We start from the raw sequence: 24,099 nt of genomic DNA on the forward strand, positions 1-24,099 counted from the left end.
TAGGTAAAAGTTTTGGTAATTAACTAGCTTGCTTTAGAAACATTAATTGGAAAAAACATGTCCACTCCTCCAGGAGCAAAGTACAAATGTTAAAAGAGTTTTTTTTTCTGTAATTAACACATTTCGGGCTCCAAAGGCACAACCTGAGGGAAGGGAAATGTTTATGTAGAATTATGGAGCCTTCTAGAAGGGAGTTTGAAAATCATCAAAATGGTTTCTCACTTGAAGGTGACTGGAAACTGGTTTCTGAGAGGGCATCTGGAGAGCGGTATGTTGGCAGCTCAGTCAGTGACCAATTATCTTTAATGCCATTGTTTTCCTCTAAGATGGGTTTCCACACTACCTCTACACCACAGAGTTCTGCGTCCTCTGGAATTCCTCGAACTATTTTTAGGCTTCTGATGTCACCCATTCTGGGTCACTCCCCCAATTCCTTTCAAGACTCAGTTCCTTATTTCAGATACAATATGGTTTTGCTGTTATTCCAAGACAAAGCTGAAGGACAAGGTATTTGTAATAGGAGGATCAGAGTGATGGAAAGAGAAGAATATTAAGAAAACAGTAGCAAGGTTTCCTGCAAGTAACGTGCCAATAGTTTTGTTTAGTACACCAACCAGTTTTCTACCTGAGAGGTTTCCAAACACCACTGAATCTTGGCAGTGGGACATGGATGCTTTCGGGTCTAAGGAACAATAAACAGCTTGTGTCTACTTTGAAACATTTTCAATAACTGCTGCTTTCCCACCAGAGGACAGTTCCATGTTTTTGGGAACTGTGAGCTTAGGGATGGCATGAGTACTGTGCCAGCTGTTCATACTTCATGCTGAGATCACAAGTATGGCTGGGATCTCCTGATTAAAAAAATCTCTGGCTTCTCTGTGTTGGTGAAACTTCCTGAGTTTTACTTAAGGGTGGGCTGGCACTGATGTGTGGAGAAGCAGATGGGATACAGACTGCAGAGCCCAGCCATTGTGGGTGGAAAGGTATAAAGCATGCCAGGAATCTAAGCAGTGAAATACTGCATTTAGTAAGCTGCTAGCACATGCACATTGTATTTAATTAGCAGTTTTTGCAAGTCACAAGCATATGCTTTGGCAATTCTTGTTGTTTTCATGGTAAGCTATTATGTACTTTAATGAAATCTATGACTTCTCTGAGTGAGTCTTGCCTTATAATCCTCAGATTAACACCATATGTTATCCCCACTCCCTTTGCCAGTTCCCACCATCCTCTATATCCCTACAAATAGGTGTTATAAAGACACAAATGAAAGCTGATTCTGCCCTAAACCCCTTAGTGGGAATTCAGTAGGGAGATGGGCCAGAGAAAGGATTAACAACCGAAAAGAATCAAACACAGGCAGTATCAGAGTGGAGAGAAGGTAAATTCTCCTAGGAGATGCTGTGGCAAAAAGGAGCTCCCGGTGGAATGGGCAGCAAAGACAGAGAAACCTGGGGACTGAACCCAAAGAATAAGAGACCAGTCCAATGGTGCCCCAAGCATGAATGAAACCAGCTGAGAAGTTGCTGAAAGAGAGCCTGTTTCTTTGCTTCTTGACTGCTAGGATCCACCAATGTGTAATTTTAATTTTGATTTGTGCTTTGGGATATAGTCTCATTCTGTGGCCTAGATTAGACTAGAACTGACTGCATTCATCAGGTTGGCCTCAAACCTAGCAGAGATGCTCCTGCTTGAGCAGGCTGGTGCTGAGATTATATGCACGAATCCCCATGTTATATCTGAAAGTTCTTGCATGTTAAGCTCCAAGTACATTTCTAAAGCATGTATTTCCTACTGTTAGAGTTATTAAAGATGCATGTCTTATCCACACTTTAAAGGGGACTCAGAGTATAACAACATACAAACCCTTGACACAGCTCAGCATCTCTCATTATTCCTTCCTTTCTCCATTCTTGTCTTCTTTCCTTCTCTTCTCTTCTATGTTATTTGTATATTTGGGCCCTGATTGTCCACATGTTCACTATCTGTGTACAAATGCCACCAGGGGTCAGAATAGGCCATCAAATCCTTTGGGACTGGAGTCACAGGCAGTTGTCAACCATATAATGTGGGTGCTGAAAACCTAAGTCCAGCCCTCTTGAGTAGCAAGTTCTGTTAACCATTCAGCCACTCCTCCAGGCTCTGATCTCTTCTTAAACAGCCCAATGCAGTGACAGCCATTTCCCAACTTGAATGATACTTGCTTGGATCTGGGACAGTTTCTGTCCATACCCAGTTTAAAATGAAGAACAGCTTTTAACATTTTAAAACATTTTTATTTTATTTTATTTTTCTCAAGTATTTTCTCTCTTACACACACACCACCACCACCACCAAAACCAAATAGAACATCTTCATGAATAAATAAGAACTAATGAATAAATATACCATCATCAGAGCCAAGAATTTGTAGACAGATATACCTCTGCAATCAAAAATCAAAAACAAAGCCCAGAATCAATTCTTTGCTACATATAATCAGTTTAAAATCCAAGGAGAACAAGAGATTCCAATCTGATACGATTTAACTCCAGGTTTAAAAAATGGCCTTACTGCATTGACTTATTTAGCTAATTTACCAATTAGATGCGTTTCCTGCAAAATAAATCATTTTCCTTTAAAAGAAAATTCATTATTCCTTCTATATAATATTGAGAAACTACTACACTTATTTTTCATTGTAGGGCTAAACATCCTCACAACAAGCATAAATTGACCGATTTCCGGTGCCAGAATTATCTATAGCAACATAATCTTACCTTGTACTCAAGATGTTGTTATGGGCTTCAGTCTTATTTGAACACTGAGTAGGATATGTTAATCTTAAATGCAATGACACAGTGTGTGTGTGTGTGTGTGTGTGTGTGTGTGTGTGTGTGTGTGTGCGCATCTAGGTGTGCCTAGCTTATGGATGTGCAAGTCAGAAGAAGCCACAGGTATTGATCCTCAGGTGAATACCACCTTTTGCCAGACAGAAGAGAGTGAATGTGAGCAAAATAGTCTTGTGACCTTGCCATAGACACAGAAGGCTATCATTTCTTTCACCTTCTCTTGGTTACAACAAATCAACCAAGGCTAATCATGAAACAGCTGTAAGACCAAAACAAGAAAAACTTAGAAGCTTTCTATAATGCTTCTAAGATTACTTGGAAGCTTAATCAAACAGTAGAAAGCAAGAAAACTCAGGAAACTTTGGCAGCTAAAACTGTAAACAAGCTGACATACTTAAAGCAATTTAATTGTGAAGTTATATGTAAGCAACAACCACTGACATTTGATTTTTTTTTCCAATGAGTGAACCCTCCCTAAGCTTCACTGAGAATCTTTATCTCTCAGAATCCCTGCATTCAGAGTTCCATCCACATACCACAGTCATAGCCAGAAACGAGGTTCCAGAAGGGGGAGAGAGGTTCTACTGTTTTCACTTTTAGGGCTGATGGCAGAATCTACGACAGCATCATCCTACAGTGTCTATGAATAGCACATGGCATTTCTGAGAAGCAAAGTGGGAGCAGACTCACACGATAGGTGTAAGGGGCCTTCAAATTCTAGGTTCTCACTTATTCTTGTAAATTGCTTTCTGCAAGACATACACATTCTTGGTTCTCTAGTTAGCTTGGGGATCACAGTTTGGAGCCCCTCTTCTATTTACATATTGTGTTCTTTAATTTGCAAGGTTTGCACTCAGTTCTGTGAGATGAAGTACAACTCTTAATATCAGGGGGAATAACAAAAAGTCACCCATAATTATGACTTTCACACGTACTCTGGTGCCTCATATTTGACCATGTCCCCTGGAGGGGGAGACCTGGTGGTACTCAGAGGAAGGACAGCAGGTTGCCAAGAAGAGACTTGATACAGTCATAGGGGATGGGAATAAGGGGAAAATGGGAGGGGGCAAGAATGGGAGGATACAAGGGATGGGATAACCATTGAGATGTAACAAGAAAAAATTAATAAAAAAATAAAAAATAAAAAAATAGTTAAAATTCTTAAAAAAAAGTCACCCATATTTATTCCCTAATATCTCCTCTTAATCCCTCCTCTTCTTGAAAACAGCCAGCTTGATTTGTCATTATCGACAGAACAATGCTGTATGATGGCAAGTCTCTCCCTCTCCTACTGGTAGTTTATTAATTTATCTATAGGTACCTCAAAGTATGTTATTCTGAATGGCACTCAAAAGTTTAACTGCTATTCAAAGTAAGAATTTGTTTTCTGGGAATGCTGTAGCTCAGTGGTAGAGTGGTTGCCGAGTATACACAAGGCCCTGCATTCAGTATTCTGCATGGAGAAAAACAGAAATGACAAAAAGCTGTTACCGAAAGAAATATATTTTTATATAAATACTATACACATATGCAGCTATAAATATTTTTGTAATTTTACTCAACACAATGTGGAATGTTATATTCTAGCCATTTTATTTAGACAGATATATTAGGTATTATTCACATAATTGACTTAATGGTTTCCATCATCACTAAGCTTTATATAGCACTGTTTTAGACTATTATTAAAACTATATTCCTTATTTGGTCTATTAACAGGTTATTTATTTCAAATTGGGGCATCAATTTTACACAAAAGAAATTTCAAGCCCAAATTCCAGATGACCAGCAAAACTTTATTATTTTCTTTCTTTTTTTTTTATTAATTTATTCTTGTTACATCTCAATGTTTATCCCATCCCTTGTATCCTCCCATTCCTCCCCCACCCCTATTTTCCCATTATTCCCCTCCCCTATGACTGTTCCTGAGGGGGATTACCTCCCCCTGTATATTCTCATAGGGTATCAAGTCTCTTCTTGGCTACTTGCTGTCCTTCCTCTGAGTGCCACCAGGTCTCCCCCTCCAGGGGACATGGTCAAATGTGAGCCACCAGAGTACGTGAGAAAGTCATATCCCACTCTCCACTCAAGTGTGGAGACTGTTCTGACCATTGGCTAGATCTGGGTAGGGGTTTAAAGTTTACCGCCTGTATTGTCCTTGGCTGGTGTTAGCAGGCCTGGAGATTCCTCCAGTGGAGTCACTGTCTGTATCCCACATGGTTCATGTGGTAAACAGGCAAAGAGAGCTCCATGATGAAGGATGTTTGCTAAGGGTCACCAGAGTCCTACTTATTATGGTAGACAATGAGTGTTGGAGCCTGCACACAGCTCAATTCTGCTTGGTTCCCTGTCTGTGTCCTAGTTGTGTCAGTAGTAGAGGAACAAAATGAAAGAGCTCCAAGGCAGAAGCTGCTCAGGTGCCCCTCAGGCCTTCTTGGTATGATGAATAATGTGGTTTGTCACCAGCACCTGACTTGTCTCTGCTGTTTCACTTTCTGTGACCCAGATGGACCAGGCAGTTAAGGAGTGGACAAAGAAAGACCCAAGCCCAAAGCTGCCTGAGTGTCCCACAGGCCTCTTTGGGATGGCAGCTAATGTTGGTTGTGGCCTGCACCCAACTCACATTTTCTAGTTAGCTCTCTGTATCTCAGAGGAACCTGGCTGATAAGCAGCAAGCAGGTGGAGAGAGGGGCAAGCCCAAAGCTCTTCTGGTGTCCCACAGTCCTTTGTAGGATAGCAGCTAATGTGGGTTGTCTTATTCTATATATTAAAAATGACTATTACTATTTTGTTTATACACTAAATTTAATAGAAGAAAAAGTAGACAATAGCCTAGAATACATTGGTACAGGAGACAACTTCCTGAACAGAATACCAGCAGCTCCAGTACTAAGATCAACAATTAGTAAGGGTGACCTCATAAGACTGAAAAGCTTGTATAAGGCAGAGGCCATGATCAGTAGGGCAATATAGCAGGCTACAGAATGGGAAAGGATCTTCACCAATCATTTACTGCAAAGAAGGCTAATATCTAAATACATAAAGTAAGAAAGAAATTAAATGCCCCTTACCCAAATAAGTCAATTAAAAAAACAGGCTACAGAGCTAAACAAAAATTCTTAACTAAGGAATCTCTAATGGCCAATAAATATTTAAATAAATGTTCAACCCTTTTAATCATCAGGAAAATGAAAACCAAAGTGAAGACACCAACCAACCCATAAAACTTTCCACCCAAAATTTGTCCTGCCTAGAAAAAGTGTAAGGAGAAGACTGAACAGAAATTGGAGGGAATGGCCAACCAATTACTGGCCCAACTTGAGATTCACCCTCTAGGAGAGAGTCAATCCTTGACAATATTACTGATATTCTGCTATGCTTTCAGAAAGAAGTCTAACTTAACTGTATTCTGAGAGGTTTTATCGAACAGCTGACGGAACTGATGCAGAGATTCACATCCAAACAATAGGCAGAGCTAAGGGACTCTTGTGGAAAAGTGGGAAGAAAGACTGAGGGAACCAGAGGGGTCAAGGACACAAAGGGAAAACATATGGGGTCAACTAACCTAGCACAGTGACTGAACCATCATCCAAAAAGCATGCCTGGGATGGACATATGCCCCCTACATAGAAGTAACTGGTGTACAGCTTGTCTTTTGTTTTGTTTTGTTTTTGTTTTTGTTTTTGTTTCGGTCTGAGTTCCCCTAATAATTTGAGTGGAGGCTGTTTCTGACTCTGTTGCCTGCCTTTGGGTGTCTTTCCATTGTTGGACTGCCTTTTCTGACTTAAATGCAAGGGGGTATACTTAGTCTTGTTGTGAACTGATATGACAGAGTTTGATATTATCCGTAGTAAACCTCCCATTCTCCTCAGAAAATAGGAGGAGTTGGGTTTTGAGGGAAGGACTTTGAGAAGAGGAAGGACAGGGCTTTGTCCGGCTATAAAGATTTTAAAGAAATAATGAAAAAATATTTATGTTATGGTTTCATGTTTTCAGTTTCAGTAATTTTTAGTCTTATTCTTACTCCTCTGCTTATTTTACACTTTTTCAGCTTGTTTCTTTTGTTTCCTCAGAGTTAGCTTGGATTGTAGCCACAGTGCTTTTCAATATCTGGGTGTGTTACCCCTTTCTTGTCAAAGAACCCTTTAATAGGTTTGCCTAAGACCATCTACAACCATGGATATTTACATTATAATTTATAACACTAGCTATATTACAGTTATGAAATAACAACAAAATGAATTTATGGTTGGGGTCACCACAACATAAGTAACAATATTAAAGTGTCTCAGCATTAGAAGGGTGAGAACCACTGGATTATAGGTTTTATATCTTTGTTCATTTCTAACGCATTCATCAAATGTTATTAGTTATACCATAAGCATTGGGTTAACAGTATACTTTGTGTTTTAATGTAATGTATGTTCAGTTTTTTCAAACTATTTCAAGCTCTCCTGTGACTTCTCTTTCTTATGTACTATTAGACATGTCCTGTTTCATCTCCTACTGAGATTGTTGTAATATGCTTCTGATTTTGACTTGAAGTTAAATTCCACTGAAATTTGATATTTTTTTTCATGTATCCACTTTCATATTTATTTATGTGACATATCTGGGTGATTGGTCCCTTAGAACTTGAGAATGGTTTATATTATAGAACTGGATAAAGCATTCCTTCTTTCTTTTCTAGGTCTTACATTGTAGTTAGCATTGCCTTAATTTGTCTACATACCTAGATAAACATGGATACTACTTCCAATATTAGGGTCCTAAGTTCTGGGATTATAGGTATGTACCAGAATATCAAACCTGGTTTGAGTATTCTCTAAATATTACATGGATTAAGGTGACTGATTGTACTGGTCACATCAACTATTTCCTCCCAAATATTTTGCCTACTAACCTATCAATTACTGAAGTAAAAATTCTTGAGATACAAGTTGTTCCCAAATTAAAATGGTTATACTTAACATGTTTTGACATAGAGGTTAAAAAAAAAACCTTCTGTATTTGTTAGTAAATACCCATAGAATATTTTCCTGGCCGGTAATAGTCCATGATACTCTAACGCTGCCTAGCAGTGGCAAGTAACACCATGAAAACAGTAAACAACATTTCAAAGCATGACCTGTCATATAAGCCTATTATTTTTGATAGGCTAGAGAGGAAAGATCATTTTGAGATACATACACAACATTTCAAAGCATGACCTGTCATATAAGCCTATTATTTTTGATAGGCTAGAGAGGAAAGATCATTTTGAGATACATACAGCAACATACAGTGTAGCTTTGCCTTTGATCAATGATTTAAACTGAATTTATATATTTTTGCTGTAGTTATGAAAGTTATTGCCTCATTGATTTGCAGTTCTGTTCACAGGCACTGAGCATGGTTAAAGTTGTAATATAGCGACAGCCTACAGACTGGGAAAAGATCTTCACCAACCCTACATCTGACAAAGGTCTAATATCCAAAATATATAAAGAACTCAAGAAATTAAACACCACCAAACCAAATAACACAATTGAGAAATGGGGCTTGGAACTGAACAGAGAATTCTCAACAGAGGAGTATCAAATGGCTGAGAAACACTTAAAGAAATGCTCAACCTCCTTAGTCATCAGGGAAATGCAAATCAAAACAACTCTGAGATTCCATCTTACACCCATGAGAATGGCTAGGATCAAAAATTCAAGCAACACCACATGCTGGCGAGGATGTGGGGAGAGAGGAAAACTCCTTCATTGCTGGTGGGAATGCAAACTAGTACAGCCACTTTGGAAATCTATCTGTTCTCTTGACTGTTGATATTGTTTAGTTTTTTGAAATTTTATTAGGTTTAATTTAATGTATAAAAATCAACATATAAATTCTTTTAAAAAATAATATGAATTATCTTTCTCCTTCCTTTTATTGTTTTAGCAAACATAATTGAAAAGAAATTGATACAGATACACACACAGAGTCTTCAATACCCATTCAGATATGTGTGCCATGTACTTTTTATGCAAGCCTCATTTCTTATCTCTTTCTCACAATCAGTGGTCAATTTCCTTCTTTATACTAACTCCCCATCTACTTTCATGTTTATGTCTTGTGTGTGACCCAATAGATTGATTTACAACTCCTTAGATAGACATGAGGAATAACTTATAGGAGCATACCGACACTTTTTGTGGTTACATTCATTGGAAAAAGTCTTCTTCTTCCCCAGCATAATGAGGTCTTCTGTAAAACTGAACTCTGTAATCTCTTTTCTTTAACTGACATATAAGATTCATCCACTAAATGAGTAGAACACAAACATATGAGTCTGATATAAATTTTATTATTACACTTTGAGACCTCAGGCCACAGTACACACAGAAGTGACTCAAACAAGAGAGAGGAAAGGGCAGAAGAGGGGAAAAATCACAAGTGCTCGGGTTAGGAGTATTGGGGGAAAGTTGCATTCTTGCATTGCTCTTCACCATCGGGTTCTTGATCATGGTGAGGCACATATCAACTCAGGGTGCTTCCTGTGTACTCTAGGGATTGAACTTGCAGACATAGGGTAACACCATGGCACAAGAAGTGTCACTCCACTCCAAATATCCTGCAGACAGGGAAGAGTAAGAGGGAGGTGGATTTTGCAAATACAATGAAGGTACATCAAGGATGCCTGTCAAGCTATTAGGCTTTTCTGTCCTGTTTATCAGTGTCTGACACCAGGGGAATGAGGAACAAAGAAAACATACAAGAGAGAAGAAGAGAGATCAAGAATTGAAGATGAAAAGAACATTGGTTTTTAGTGAGGACTGCTTTCTGTCTTACCTGAGCCTCGTGATAGGCTACCACAGTAACCACCTGAGGCAGAGGAAGGATTCTGCTCCCAGTTAAAGTAATCCATGATATCAGCGTTACTCCACACCCATCCATCTCTATTGGGTTGTTGTCCCTACAGAGGGTGGAGCCAATGAAAAACAAGAGAAGAGTCACTGAAGCACTGCTTGCATTGATACCTTACTCACAATAGCTGGTACCTCTGTCCATCCAGCCCCATGGAATTTATCTACTCTTTCAGATGCTGCCCATATTTCACCCTGAACTTCTCCCTGCCATTACCACATCCCTGCAGACAACAACAAGCTGCTTAAGCCCAGAAAAAGAACATGGCGCTTGATGAACAGAACAGGTTGTGGTTTGTAAATTTCTCTGAACATCAAGCCCTACATAGATTCTATAAGGAAACAAAATAGAGATATCCTTCTCCTTTTGTGTTCTATCAGAGTCATGAGTGAAAACTCCCCAAATCTCACAGAGGAGATTTCCAAGCATTTATTGAAGAACTTTGTAAAAGCTGGCAATGGTCACATAAGTGTCATCTGACATCTAGAGACCTCCACAGAGCTCAGGGATTTTCCTTTGTCCCAGTTACAACCCAGAATGTGGATTCTAGTTATAACTGGGGCTTTTCACATAAAAACACAGAGATTCTGCCTGGTAGCAGAATCATTGGGAGAGAAATCCTAAGAATGGGGATGGTTTCTCACCAGTGTTGGGTCATGCAGCCCAATCCACACGTTTTGGCCATTGTTTGCACTGCTTTTAACCAAGGAGGCCAGGAAAGAAGCTTCACCTCCGTTGAGCACAGATACAAGGTGTCCTTCAGGTCTCTTCTGGCAGGCCAGCTAGGTGAGAGGGCAGAATAAGTTACACACTAAAACTTTGCTAATGAAAGGCAGACAAATGTAGACAATAGGGGTACAGAATGGAAGAAAGTGTTTTCTTTCTGATTCCCAAGGAATCATGGAACCGGGAACCCTTTTTTTCCATGGGCAACACAGACTTTATATTGTTTCTTCCTCTGCACCTTCCAGTACTCACATCTGCATCAAACCAGTTTTTTGCTATCCTAAACAAGGCATAGCAATGGGAGCCAAAGGCTCTAGATCCCTTGGGGCAGCTGATGCGTGAAGAGGGCACCTTGTCCTTGACATCTTCACCTGGATAGGAACAAGGTAAAGACAAAAATTTGGTGTAACCTAAAGTATTGTCAACATAGCAAATGTTTATGAGAGGTTCTTTTTTTGAGATGAAGTCCAGAATGCGGTCTAAACAGAATACAGAAAATAGAATGTCCTTTCTCTCTAAAAGCTTTCTTGGTCTTGCAATTTACTTACTTCATAGGAATATATGTTCCTTTAGTTTAATGCTTCATTCTTTTCATATTATCCAGTGATTGCCCAGTTCTAGGACTCACACTTTTTACATTGGCCCACCCCATTGATTTTTTACCCAACAGTTTATTATTGATTTGTACACTTTCCTGCTAACTAACTAACTAAAAATTCCCAGCAACTTAGAAACCTGTTTAATTTGGGCAATGGACTGCTATGTCACTGTCCATCATTACTGACTTGGAAGACAGCAGGATGATGGATGAGTTACAAGGAGTTTCCCTTTGTGGGAATCTCTGCATCATCACTACATAAGACACTCCAGAGCCTTCATCTGTTCCTTGGCTCTAGACATTCACTGGACACTTATCTCTAAAGATAGAGAATGCTTACCTTGCACCTGAGAAAGGAGCATAAGGCAGGAGAGCAGCATCCAGGACATGCTGGTGAGGGCCATGCGAGCGAGCATCTTGCCTGAGAGGGAGGAAAACCAGTCATGATGAAGAAATGTTAAATGAGGTCATTTTGAGAGAGCCATCATCCCTTTCTTTCTCCTTTGACCAATACCCTAGGGAAACACTAATTCTCACTCCGTTTCTTTCCTTCTTTGCTTCTGTAATGAAAATATTCCATTTTTTCCTTTTCTCCTGAACCCCCCCCCGGGAAGTCTTTCTAATTCTCAAAACCCTCTGGACTATGAAGACAGATCCTATCCCATCTCTCCTCCTGTGGAATGAGGGGCAAGCCCCTGCAAGGCTCTTAGCACCATTCAGCTCCCTCTTACCTGTATAGCAGAGATCTCAGATGATTGGTCAAGACAGAGATGTCTGCTTTTATAATAGGATATGAGGGAGGGGCACCAAAGTTAAGATGTGGAAAGCTTATGCCAGTAAAGAGGTAGGTGGTGCTTGGCATGGATTCTAGAAGGTTCCCATCAATGGTACTCATTTCTTCCTGGCAATAATTGTAAACTTTTACATATGACACCCTGTCCTTCTAGCAGCCTAGCTCTGATGTCAGGTGTGGGTGCAGCGTGAACTTTCCCCACCTTCTCCCAACTACCTGTTCTGGGAATCTTAAGAAAATGATTGCTGTGCTATAAATTATGCTCTGACACCATTTCCAAAATAGGTGACCTCGGGTTACTGAAAAGAACAAATATTAGCAAAGTAATTTGATTTCACTCAGAAGAAATTGCACCTGTAGATTCACATGTATATATCTTGTGCTTGCTTTTGTAAGATTTAATATCTATTAACACTTAAATTTTTGATTAGTTAGGAATTGTAACTATTGAAGATGATGGTGCATTAGTTGAAGGAAAGGAAAAGTTTAAGCTAGTGATAAAAGTCTGAACTTTGTAGTAAGATTTGTAGGAAGCATGACAATAATGTGTTGAGTCAATATTTTTCCTGAGGTTTCAAGGAACAGTGGCTGAGTGAACTTCCTTTCTGCTCCCTATTTGTGGGAAGGTTGAGAAATAAGGTCTTGGCGCCTATAATTCTGACATGTCCACTTGATATTCAGAATACTATCTTCAAAATTTTAACAGATTTTCATGGGACCGTTAAAATCCCGTCAGGATGGTCTTGAAGTTGTAATTTTCATAACTATAGTGAAATGTGACATGTACCTTTTATGGTACGAACACCTGTATTTATGATGTGAAGGGAATGATGGACACATGATGTGTATTTTAGTATTAATTTAGCCAGGGTCATCAATGTGTGTCCGTCATCTATGCATGATCAGGCAGAAAGAAGATGACACGTCACATTAGAATGGACTCTGGCTCCATCAAAGAATGAAGATAATGTTAGCAAGCTTTATTGCTTAAATGCATACCTTTAAACATGACAATATCATCTTACAGAGGCTATGACCAGCACAGTCCCTAAGTCATCTCTGAATAGCCAGGTAGGGACAGATTCTCTAGGAAATCACATGATGTGATAGGTGTATGGGACCTTTGAATTCTAGCTTTCTTTTATTCTGGCAAAATGGTTTCCAGTGCACAAACTCCTGTTCTGTAGTTAGCCTGGGGATCACACTTTGGACTCCATTTCTATTTACATACCTTGTAAATAGGCTTTCAACACAGTTCTGTGAGATAAATGCCAACTCCTAATCTCAGAAGGAATAGAAAATGATTAAAGATAACCCACTTCCCTAATATCTGTTCTCTAATCCTTTCTATTCTTTCATTTATACAAAATAATTTACTTGCTTTACATCCTTGCAGTAGTAGCCCTATGCCTCCTCACCTCCCAGTACCATCCATGCTCCCTTTTCCCCCTTCCTCTCCCCTGATTCTCAGAGGAGGGGAACTCCCCTGCCTGTCCAATCCATTAGGACTAAGTATACCTTCTTCCCCTGTGGTGTGGCAAGGCAGTCCTGCCTGGGTAAGTACTTGAAAGCAAGCAAGTGAGCCCATGTTAGAGAGACCCTGCTCCCATATGAATCCTTAGGTGCCCATCCGTCCAGTCCACCCATGGAAGGTTGTTGGTTGGCCCTTTAGTCTCAGTAGGCATCTCTGGGCCCTGGTTCCTTCTTTTCTTGCAGCAAACAACGAGCTCAGTGTGTTCTTATCACTAAACTATACTATGTGTTTGCTCAATTCTCCCTCTACTGGTAGTTTATTTAATTCATCTTTAGTTATGTCAACATTTATGTGTTATTTTGCATGACTTTCAAAAGTTTAACTGCTATTCAAAATAAGATTTTTTTTTTCCTGGGAGTGCTGTAGCTCAGTGGTAGAGTGATTGCCTAGTGTACACAGGGCTCTGCATTCAATGTTCTGCATGAAAAAACAGAAACCCAAAAAAGCCTTTACTGAAAGTAAAATAATTTTATATAAATATTATTCACACATGCAGATATAATTAGAAAAACTATACACAAAGCATTTTGTAACATTACTAAAGATAATGTGGAATGTAATAGTCTAGCCTTCTTATGTTGACAGTTATATTAGGGATTATTCACAGAATTGACTTAACGCTTTCCATCACCACTAAGCTAAACCTACACTTTAGAAAATGGTGCTTTAGACTATAATTAAACCTGTATTCCTTATTTTGCTTATTAATAGTAATTTATTTCAAATGAGGGTATTAGTTTTAGACAAAAGGTGTTTCAGCAAAACTTTATTGCTTCCTTTTATTTTCAGAACATATATATTTTCTCATAGAAATATATTTTACTCATAATATCATTCATATGTGGCTTCCTTTCTTGACTGGATGAATAGAGATTCATAAATTCCATAGATTTATAAATAATTATTATTATTATTACTATTTTGTTAATATACTAAATATAATAGAAAAAGTGGAGAGGATCCTTGAACCCATTAGTACAGGAAACAACTTCCTGGATAAAACAGCAGCAGCTCAGGCACGAAGATCAATAATTAATAAGTAGGACCTCATGAAACTTAAATGCTTCTGTAAGACAAAGACCACAGTCAAAAGGAAAATGTAGCAGCCTACTGAATGAGAAAAAACCTTCACAAACCCCATACCATACACATGGCTAATTTCCAAATAGATCCAAAGAGCTAAAGAGTTTAAACAGCCATGAACCAAATAACTCAATTTAAAAAATGGTACATAGATAAGCAGAATTTCTCAACTGAGGAATCTCTAATGGCTGAAAAACACTTAAAGAAATGTTCACTGGAGGATCGTTTGGGTCTATACTCAGGAGTGATATAGCTGAGTCTTGACGTTGAGCTATTCACAGTTTTCTGAGAAAGTACCAGATTGATTTCTAGGGTGATTGTACTAGTTTGCACTCATACAACAATGGAGGGAAGTTCTATTTTCTCCACAGCATGTTCTGTCACTTGTGCTTTTGATCTTAGTCATTCTGAAGTCTCAGAAGATGAAATCTCAGAGTCCTTTTGGTTTTGATTTGCATTTCCTTGATGACTAGTGACATTGGACATTTGTGTTTGTTGGTGCTTAATTTTTTGAATTCTTTATATATTTTGGATATTAGGTTTTTGTTGGATGTAGGATTAAGTAAGACATTTTTTCCAACCAGTAGATTCCCTTTTATTCTACAGACAGTGTTCTTTGCCTTACAGAAACTTTTTGTTTCATGAATTCCCATTTATTAATTGTTGCTGTTTTAGCCTGAGCTGTTGGTTTTCTGTTTGGGAATTTGTCTTCTGTGCCAATGAATGAGTCCAAGGATGAGTCCCACGTTTTCTCCTAGTAGATTTAGTGTTTCTGGTTGTATGCTGAGGTCTCTGATGCACTTGGACTTGAATTTTCAGCAGGGTGATAATATAGATATATTTACACTTTTCTTTTTAAAAATATGTTATTAATTTATTCATATTACATCTCAATGGTTATACCATCCCTTGTATCCTTCCATTCCTTTCTCCCTCTCTTTTTCCCCTTACTCCTCACCCCTATGACTGTGACTGAGGGGCACTTTCTCCCCCTGTATATGCTCATAGGGTATCAAGTCTCTTCTTGGTAGGCCACCAGGCCTCCCAACTCAGGGGACGTGGTCAAATATGGGGCACCAAAGTTCCTGTGAAAGTCAGACCCTACTCTCCACTCAACTGTGGAGAATGTCCTGTCCATTGGCTATATCTGGGTAGTGGTTTGAAGTTTACTGCACGTATTTTCTTTGGCTGGTGCCATAGTTTGAGCAGGACCCCTGGGCCCAAATCTGCCTATCACAATGTTCTTCTTGTAGGTTTCTAGGACCCTCTGCATCCTTCTGCTTTACCATTCTCCCATGCTTCTCTCATCTAGAGTCCTAATGGGATTTCCTCCCCTCTGTCCCAGTTTCCTGGTAAGTGAAGACTTTCATGAGATGCTCCAGCACATGACAAGAACATTTGCTCAACCATGTTCATAGCAGCCTTATTCATAATAGCCCGATCATGGAACAGCCTAAGTGTCCCTCAGTAGAAGAATGGATGAGGAACCTGTGGTACATTTACACTATGAAATACTACTCAGCTAGGAAAAACAAGAAATTCCCGAAAATTGTGGACAAATGATTGAACTAGAAATGATCATAATGAGTGAGTTAACCCAGAAGCAGAAAGAGTCAAATGGTATATACTCACTTATATCTGCATATTTACACTTTTCTATATCCACTTAGACTAGCACAATTTGTTGAACATGCCTTATAACAAAAACATATGCTCAACTATGTTTATAGCTGCTTTACCTGTAATAGCCAGAAACTGGAAAGAACTCAGAAGTCCTTCATCTGAAGAATGTGTAAGGAAACTGTGGTACACTCAATACTGCTCATCTATTGACAAAGAAATCAAGCAATTTGCAGGCAAATGGGTGGAACTAGAAAAGATCATCATGAGTGAGGTTACCCAGATCCAGAAAGACACATATGGTATCTACTCATAAGTGGACGTTAGCTATATAGTGTGGAATAAGCATACTGCAATGCACAGACCAAAAGAAGATAAGAAACAAAAAAGACCCAATGAGAATGCTTAAATCTCACTCAGAAGGCTATCCTGCCATTTCTTCCTCCCTCTTTCACACTATTCCCCTCCCCTAGTTCTATGACCCACGGGAACCTCCTCCCCCACTATATGGTCATACGCTACCAAGTCTCATCTTGGTAGCCTGCTTATTCTTTCTCTGAGTGCCACCAGGCCTCCCCACCAAAGGGAGGCTGTCAAATATAGGGTACCAGAGTTCATGCCAGAGTCAGACCTCACTCTCCACATAACTGTGAAGAATGTCCTGTCCATTGGGTAGATCAAAGTAGGGGTTGGAACCAGATTTGGGCTCTTAGGAAATTACCTTAGCAAAGCTGAAATTCATTTAAGTACCTCAACCAAAAATTTGCCCTGCCAAAAAGATGTGCAAAGACAAAATTAAAGCAGAGATTGAGGAAATGTCCAACCAGTGCCTGGCCCAACCTGAGACCCACTCATGGGAGAGAGCCAACTCATGACACTACTAACTATGACACTATGCTATGCTTGCAGAAGGGAACATTTTACAGCTGTCCTCCCTGGTACCACCTAGGAGCTGATGGGAAAAGATGGAGAAACCAACAGGCAATCATTGGGTGGAACAGTGAGTCTTGTGGAAGAGTAGGGGGAAGGATAGAAAGACTCAGAGGTAACAGGAACCCAACAAGAAGACTAACAGAATGAAGTAACTAAGGCCCGGGTTGGGGGCGCCAGTGAATACTGACGCTCCAATGAAGGACCATGCATTGGCTACATGTAATATGACCAGCTTGAGACTCGTATGGGTCCCATCTTAAAGGGAATGAAGGATAACTCTGACATGGACTCTGTTGCCTGCTTTTCAGGCATTTTCTCTTGGTAGGGATTCTTCACCAGGCCATAGGGAAAGAGGACATGCTCAGTTCTGATGTGATTTAATATACTGGGTTGGTGGGGAAGAGAGGCTCTCCTTTTCTAAGTAGATGAGGGAAACAGAGAAAACAGGGTGAAGGGTGGGACTGAGAAGAGAGGAAAAAGGAGCTTATTACCAGGATATAAAGTGAGCAATTAACAAACAAAAAGAGAGAAATGTTTAAAAACTTTAATCATTAGAGAATTGCAAATGAAAATGACTATGAGATTCCATCTCACACTTGTCATAATGGTTAAGATAAAAAAACTCAAGTGATAACACATTCTGGAGAGGATGTGGAGAAAGAGAACATTCCTCCATTGCTGGTAGGAGTGCAAATTAGTCCAACCACTTAGTAAAGCAATCAGGTGGTTTCTCAGAAAAGTGGGAATAGATGTACCACAAGACCAAGCCATGCCACTTCTGGGCATATTCAAAAAATGTGCTACACCAAAGCCCACGAACACTCAACTATGTCCTTTGCAGCTTTGTTTCTAATAGCCATAAACTGGAAACAACCAAGATGTCTCTACTGAAGAATTGATAAAGAAAAGGAATTTCTTCAATGGAATACTAATCAGCTATTAAAAAGATGGACATAGTGAAATTTATAGGCAACTGACTGAAATTAGAAAATATCATCCTGAGTGTGGTAACCCAGCCCCAATATATTTAAATAACATATATTCACTTATAAGTTGATATTAGCTTAACCATGCTAAGATCCACAGACAGAAAGAAGCTAAGTTCCAAGGAAAGATGAAGAGAAGATGCTTGAATCACACTCAGAAGGGTAAATAAAATAGACATTTGAAGTAGACAGACTCTGTAGAAGAGGGGGAAAAAGAGATTGGGTGGTGATCAGATGGTGGGAGAGCAGGGAAGAGGGAGAACGGACTCAGAGAGAGAACAGAAATTGGAGAACAGATATCTCTGGGATAGGGTGGTGGCTCCTGGGAGCAATTGGGGGTATGAAGCCTGAAATTTCCACTTTCTTTACCCAGGTATTACTTAACTTGAGGGTGAGGACACCAGCTAACCCGTCAAACCTTCCATTCAAAATTTGTCCTGCGTGCAAGTAGTGAAGGGATAAATGGAGCAGAAAATGAGAGAATGGCCAACCAATTATTGGATCAACTTGAGAATCACCTTATGGGAGAGAAAAAAACCCCATGACACTCTTAATGATATTTTGTTATACTGGCAGACAGGAGCCCAGAATAAAAGTCTTCTGAGAGGTTTCATCCACCAACTGATGGAACAGATGTAGAGGCCCACAGCCAAACAACAGGCAGAGCTAGGGGATTCTGTGGAAAAGAGGGAAGAAGCACTCTGAGGAAACCAGAGGAGTCAGGGACACCAAAGTAAGATCTACAGAGTCAACTATCCTGGGCCTATGGGGGCACACAGTGCACATCCAGTGATCATGCGTGGGATACATATATGTAGCCTATATGTAGCTTGTTCTTCATCAAGGTCCCCTAATAATTTGAGTGAGGGCTCTTTCTGATTCTGTTGCCTGCATTTGAATGTCTTTCCCATAGCTGGACTGCTTTTTCTGAGTTAAATGGGGTAGGGGGGGAGTGCACTTAGTTCTGCTGTGAATTGGTATGCCAGGGTGAGTTGTTACCAAAGGGGAGCCTCCCATTCTCAGAGAATAGGAGTGGTTGGGTTTTCAGAGAGGGACTGTGAGGAGAGGGGCAAGGGGCCTCTGATCAGGCTGTGAAGTTTTTAAATAAATTAATTAATGAAAAATACTTCTGTTATGGTTTCATGTTTTCAGTTTTAGTAACTTTTAATCTTACTCTTACTCCTTTGCTTATTCTACACTTTCACAGCTTGCTTCTTTTGTTTCCTTGGGGTTAGCTTGGATTATACTCCCAGGGCTTCTCAACTTCTGGGTGTATGACCACTGTTGTAGTCAAAAGTCCCTTTAATGGGTTTGCCTAAGACCATCTGCAAACATGGATATTTACATTATAATTCATAACAGTAGCTATATTACAGTTATGAAGTAGCAACAAAATAAGTATATGGTTGGGGTCACCACAACATGAGGAACAATATTAAGGTGTCCCCGTATTAGGAAGGGTGAGACCACTGGATTACAGGTTTTATATCTTTGTTCTTTTCTAATGCTCTCAGCTAATGTTATCAGCTACACCATAAGCACTGCGTTAATATTACACTTGATATTTAATGTGTTGTATAGTTTTTTTTCTCAAACTATTTCTAGCTTTTCTGCATCTTCTCTTTCCCATGTATTCATTACAAGTGTCTGATTCCATCTCTGAAAATACTGAGATTGCTGTTATATATTTCTGATTTGGGCTTGAAATTTAATCACATTAAGATTTAAAAAAATTCTTTGTATCATTTATCTACTTTCATATTTGTTTATAATGTGACCCAGCTCAGTGACTGTTACATTTGAACCTTAGACAAATGTATACTATCTTACTGGATAATGTATTCTTTCTTTGGTGTGTTTTACATTATAGCTAGGAAAGCTTTATAATTGTCTACATATTTTAAATAAGCTTTGAATAACAGTTGCCCTTCTATCTCAGCCTCCTATTTGCTGGCATTGTAAGTGTGTGCCATCCCATCAAGCCTGCCATGGGTATTCTCTAAATGTCAGCAGTTTAATTTGATTGATTATACTGGGCAAGTGAAGTATTTCTTTTGAAATATTTTGGGTGCTGACCTAATAATTACTAAAATAAAAGGTGTTAAAGTATTGGGGTATAAGTTGTCCCCCAAATTGGTAAGCTTCTGATGTTTTCACTTTATAAAGATCCAAAAGTTTACATATTCATTAGTAAATATACACCTTTGTAGTGGATGTAAGCATGTTTTTGGTTTGATCCCAAAATGTGGGGTGAGAAACAGACTTGTGTGTGAGCTCAGGATATTTGTCTGCTGGAAAGGAAATGGCTTCTTGAAGAGGCATGGCCTTTACCAGTTCATTAACATCCACTTATTGACCCTGAGAAAAGACAAATAGGAGCCCCCAAAATCCAGAGGTTTGGATTTGAGATTTTTGCATCACTTCACTTCACTTGACTTCTCATTGCTCCACTCTGAGACCATTGTATATAGAGATGCTTAGGAGAAGACTGAAGAGGTTGCTATGTTTGTTGTTTCTCCTGTTTCTGCTTGTTCTTGTTACTGTGTTTGTTGCTGGAATCCTGACGAAGAAGAGTGGAACTGCCCCGAGGAACTGAATCTAAAAAGGTCTGCTTCGCTTGTTAATATTAACCTCCTTTCTCTCCTATTAGAGGCATTAAAGTACCCCAAATAAGTAGATTTTTATAAGACCAATGCCTACTCACCTGGAATCTTTTTCAGGCCTGGTAATACACTATGATACTCTAAGAATGCCTAGAAATGGCAAGTAACACCATGTAAACAGTAAACAATACTTACTTAAAGCGTGCCCTGTCTGTTCTATGGTGCTTGATAAGTTAGAGGACTGAGGTAATTTTGAACTGCTATGCCATCAAACTGCAGTGCATTCACCAGAAGCAGCTCTGCTCTAGGGTAAAGATCTGAAGTGGGTATTTTTATTACTACTGTCATTCATAAAGCTTCCACCTCACTGACTTGCAGTTCTTTTCTCAGGTACCTATTCCTCAAGACCTGAGCATGGGTAAGGTCTTCAAATGGTTCTGTTGATTCTCAATAATGTTCAGTGTTTGGGGTATCTGACTTGGCTAAATTTAACATAAATATTCCAGCATTTTTTCTTTTAATAATATGGCTTATCTTGTTCCATACTTTTATGTGTTCTACAAATAAATTTGTATTTCATCTCATATAGACACACACACGTCCAACAAGCACATACATTCTTCATTATGACACTTTCACATATGTATGCCACATACGTTGTCTGCAGGGCCACTCATTCATCTCCTTCCCACTATCATGAGCCACTTCCTCCTTCCACTTAACTCACTTTTACTTTCATGTTAATGGTGTGTGTGTCTATGCCTTATAGATTTAGCTAAAACTTTTTACAGGTTCCTGAGTGAAACATTATAGGAGTAACAAAACTCTTCTTATGGTTACACTACTGAAGAACTGTCTGTTTCTTCGCCAGCATAATGAGGACTTCCTTAAAAATGAACTCTGTAATTTCTTTCCTTTAACTGACATATATGATTCATACACTAAATGAGTAGAACACAAACATATGAGTCTGATATAAGTTTTATTATTACACTTTGAGACCTCAGGCCACAGTACACACAGAAGTGACTCAAACGAGAGAGAGGAAAGGGCAGAAGAGGGGAAAATCACAAGTGCTCAGGTTAGGAGTATCGGGGGAAAGTTGCATTCTTGCATTGCTCTTCACAGCTGGGTTCTTGATCATGGTGAGGTATATATCAACTCAGAGTACTTACTGTGTACTCTAGGGATTGAACTTGCAGACATAGGGTAACTCCATGGCACAAGAAGTGTCACTCCACTCCAAATATCCTGCAGACAGGGAAGAGTAAGAGGGAGGTGGATTTTGCAAATACTATGAAGGTACATCAAGGATGCCTGTCAAGCTGTTAGGGCCTTTCTGTCCTGTTTATCAGTGTCTGACACCAGGGGAATGAGGAACAAAGGAAACATACAAGAGAGAGGATGAGAGATCAAGACAAGAAGAATAGAAAAATATTGGTTTTCAGTGAGATCTGCCGTTTGCCTTACCTGAGCCTTGTGACAGGCTACCACAGTAGCCACCCGAGGCACAGGAAGGATTCTGCTCCCAGTTGAAGTAATCCATCACATCAGCATTACTCCACTCCCATCCATCTCTGTTGGGTTGTTGTCCCTACAGAGGGTGGAGCCAACGAAAAACAAGAGAAGAGTCACTGAAGCACTGCTTGCATTGATACTTTACTCACAATAGCTGGTACCTCTGTCCATCCAGCCCCATGGAATTTATCTACTCTTTCAGATGCTGCCCATATTTCACCCTGAACTTCTCCCTGCCATTACCACATCCCTGCAGACAACAAGCTGCTTAAGCCCAGAAAAAGAACATGGCGCTTGATGAACAGAACAGGTTGTGGTTTGTAAATTTCTCTGAACATCAAGCCCTACATAGATTCTATAAGGAAACAAAATAGAGATATCCTTCTCCTTTTGTGTTCTATCAGAGTCATGAGTGAAAACTCCCCAAATCTCACAGAGGAGATTTCCAAGCATTTATTGAAGAACTTTGTAAAAGCTGGCAATGGTCACATAAGTGTCATCTGACATCTAGAGACCTCCACAGAGCTCAGGGATTTTCCTTTGTCCCAGTTACAACCCAGAATGTGGATTCTAGTTATAACTGGGGCTTTTCACATAAAAACACAGAGATTCTGCCTGGTAGCAGAATCATTGGGAGAGAAATCCTAAGAATGGGGATGGTTTCTCACCAGTGTTGGGTCATGCAGCCCAATCCACACGTTTTGGCCATTGTTTGCACTGCTTTTAACCAAGGAGGCCAGGAAAGAAGCTTCACCTCCGTTGAGCACAGATACAAGGTGTCCTTCAGGTCTCTTCTGGCAGGCCAGCTAGGTGAGAGGGCAGAATAAGTTACACACTAAAACTTTACTAATGAAAGGCAGACAAATGTAGACAATAGGGGTACAGAATGGAAGAAAGTGTTTTCTTTCTGATTCCCAAGGAATCATGGAACCGGGGACCCTTTTTTTCCATGGGCGACACAGACTTTATATTGTTTCTTCCTCTGCACTCTCCAGTACTCACATCTGCATCATACCAGTTTTTCGCTATCCTAAACAAGGCATAGCAATGGGAGCCAAAGGCTCTAGATCCCTTGGGGCAGCTGATGCGTGAAGAGGGCACCTTGTCCTTGGCATCTTCACCTGGATAGGAACAAGATAAAAACAGGAGTGTGGTGAAACAGAAAAGTGAACTTAGAAAATGTTTATTGAGCCTTTATTTTTAAATTAATTCCACAACAGAGACTATTTTAATACAGATTCTACAGAACACAGAATGCCCTTTCTCTCTAAGAGTCATCTTAGTTTTTAAATTGACCAACCTCATGAGAAAATGTCTTCATTTAATTTTATGCTTCATTCTTCTCATATTATTTATAGAACCTGAATTCTAGGGCTCACACTGTCTACACTGGCCCACTCAGCCCTTCTCTTTCTCCACAGCTAATTAATGAGTTACACAATTTTCTGGTTCAACCCACTAACCAAAAATTTCCCAGGAAAATAGAAACCTGTTTAGGTTCTGAAATGGGACTGGTAGGACAGCAGGATGATGCATGAGGTGCAAGGAGTTTTCTTGTTTGAGACACTCCTCATCATTGCTACCTAAGACACTCTAGAGTCTTCCTCAGTTCCCTGGCTCTGGACACTCACTGGAGACTCAGTTCAAAGACAGAGAATGCTTACCTTGCACCTGAGAAAGGAGCATTAGGCAGGAGAGCAGCATCCAGGACTCGCTGGTCAGGGCCATGCGAGGCAGCATCTTGTCTGTGGGGGAGAAAGTCTCAGTCATGATAGGGTTTATGTTAAGAGAGGACATGTCGGGAGGACCACCTCATTCTTTCTCCTTTGACTAATTCTGTATGGATACACTAATTTTCACCCTATTTCTCTGCTTCTTTGCTTCTGTAGCGAAAAAGAATCCCTTTTGCTTATTCTAAGATCACTCTGTTCAGTGAGGACAGAGACACTTATCCTGTGGTATGAGGGTGAAACCCTGCAAGGC

The 24,099-nt window shown here is 39.7% G+C and overlaps 2 protein-coding genes across 3 annotated transcripts; both read right to left on the reverse strand.

Annotated features, from left to right (window-relative positions):
- Positions 1-9,316: 9,316 nt before the first annotated feature.
- Positions 9,317-11,462, reverse strand: LOC127196801 (regenerating islet-derived protein 3-gamma-like). 2 transcript variants are annotated; one of them, XM_051154570.1, is made up of 5 exons: positions 11,387-11,462; positions 10,701-10,819; positions 10,367-10,504; positions 9,648-9,771; positions 9,317-9,429 (listed from the first exon to the last, which is right to left on the reverse strand). In XM_051154570.1, the coding sequence occupies exons 1-5, from the start codon at positions 11,460-11,462 to the stop codon at positions 9,362-9,364; spliced, it is 525 nt and encodes a 174-aa protein (XP_051010527.1). In that variant the 3' UTR covers positions 9,317-9,361. The 2 variants fall into 2 exon arrangements, with proteins under 2 accessions (XP_051010527.1, XP_051010528.1); XM_051154571.1 differs by lacking the exon at positions 10,367-10,504.
- Positions 11,463-21,781: 10,319 nt separating this feature from the next.
- Positions 21,782-23,859, reverse strand: LOC127196947 (regenerating islet-derived protein 3-gamma-like). Its single transcript, XM_051154653.1, has 5 exons — positions 23,781-23,859; positions 23,119-23,237; positions 22,785-22,922; positions 22,069-22,192; positions 21,782-21,849 (listed from the first exon to the last, which is right to left on the reverse strand). The coding sequence occupies exons 1-5, from the start codon at positions 23,854-23,856 to the stop codon at positions 21,782-21,784; spliced, it is 525 nt and encodes a 174-aa protein (XP_051010610.1). The 5' UTR covers positions 23,857-23,859.
- Positions 23,860-24,099: the final 240 nt, after the last annotated feature.

The sequence above is a fragment of the Acomys russatus genome, chromosome 13 (assembly GCF_903995435.1).
Source record: "Acomys russatus chromosome 13, mAcoRus1.1, whole genome shotgun sequence".
NCBI lineage: Eukaryota > Metazoa > Chordata > Mammalia > Rodentia > Muridae > Acomys > Acomys russatus.

Coding starts and splice junctions, on each gene's coding strand:
- LOC127196801 (XM_051154570.1), bottom strand. CDS start 11,462: ATGCTCGCTCGCATGGCCCTCACCAGCATGTCCTGGATGCTGCTCTCC. Junction 10,820..11,386: donor GCTCCTTTCTCAGGTGCAAG/GTAAGCATTCTC, acceptor GTTCCTATCCAG/GTGAAGATGTCAAGGACAAG. Junction 9,772..10,366: donor GGCTGCATGACCCAACACTG/GTGAGAAACCAT, acceptor CACCCTCTGTAG/GGACAACAACCCAATAGAGA.
- LOC127196947 (XM_051154653.1), bottom strand. CDS start 23,856: ATGCTGCCTCGCATGGCCCTGACCAGCGAGTCCTGGATGCTGCTCTCC. Junction 23,238..23,780: donor GCTCCTTTCTCAGGTGCAAG/GTAAGCATTCTC, acceptor GTTCCTATCCAG/GTGAAGATGCCAAGGACAAG. Junction 22,193..22,784: donor GGCTGCATGACCCAACACTG/GTGAGAAACCAT, acceptor CACCCTCTGTAG/GGACAACAACCCAACAGAGA.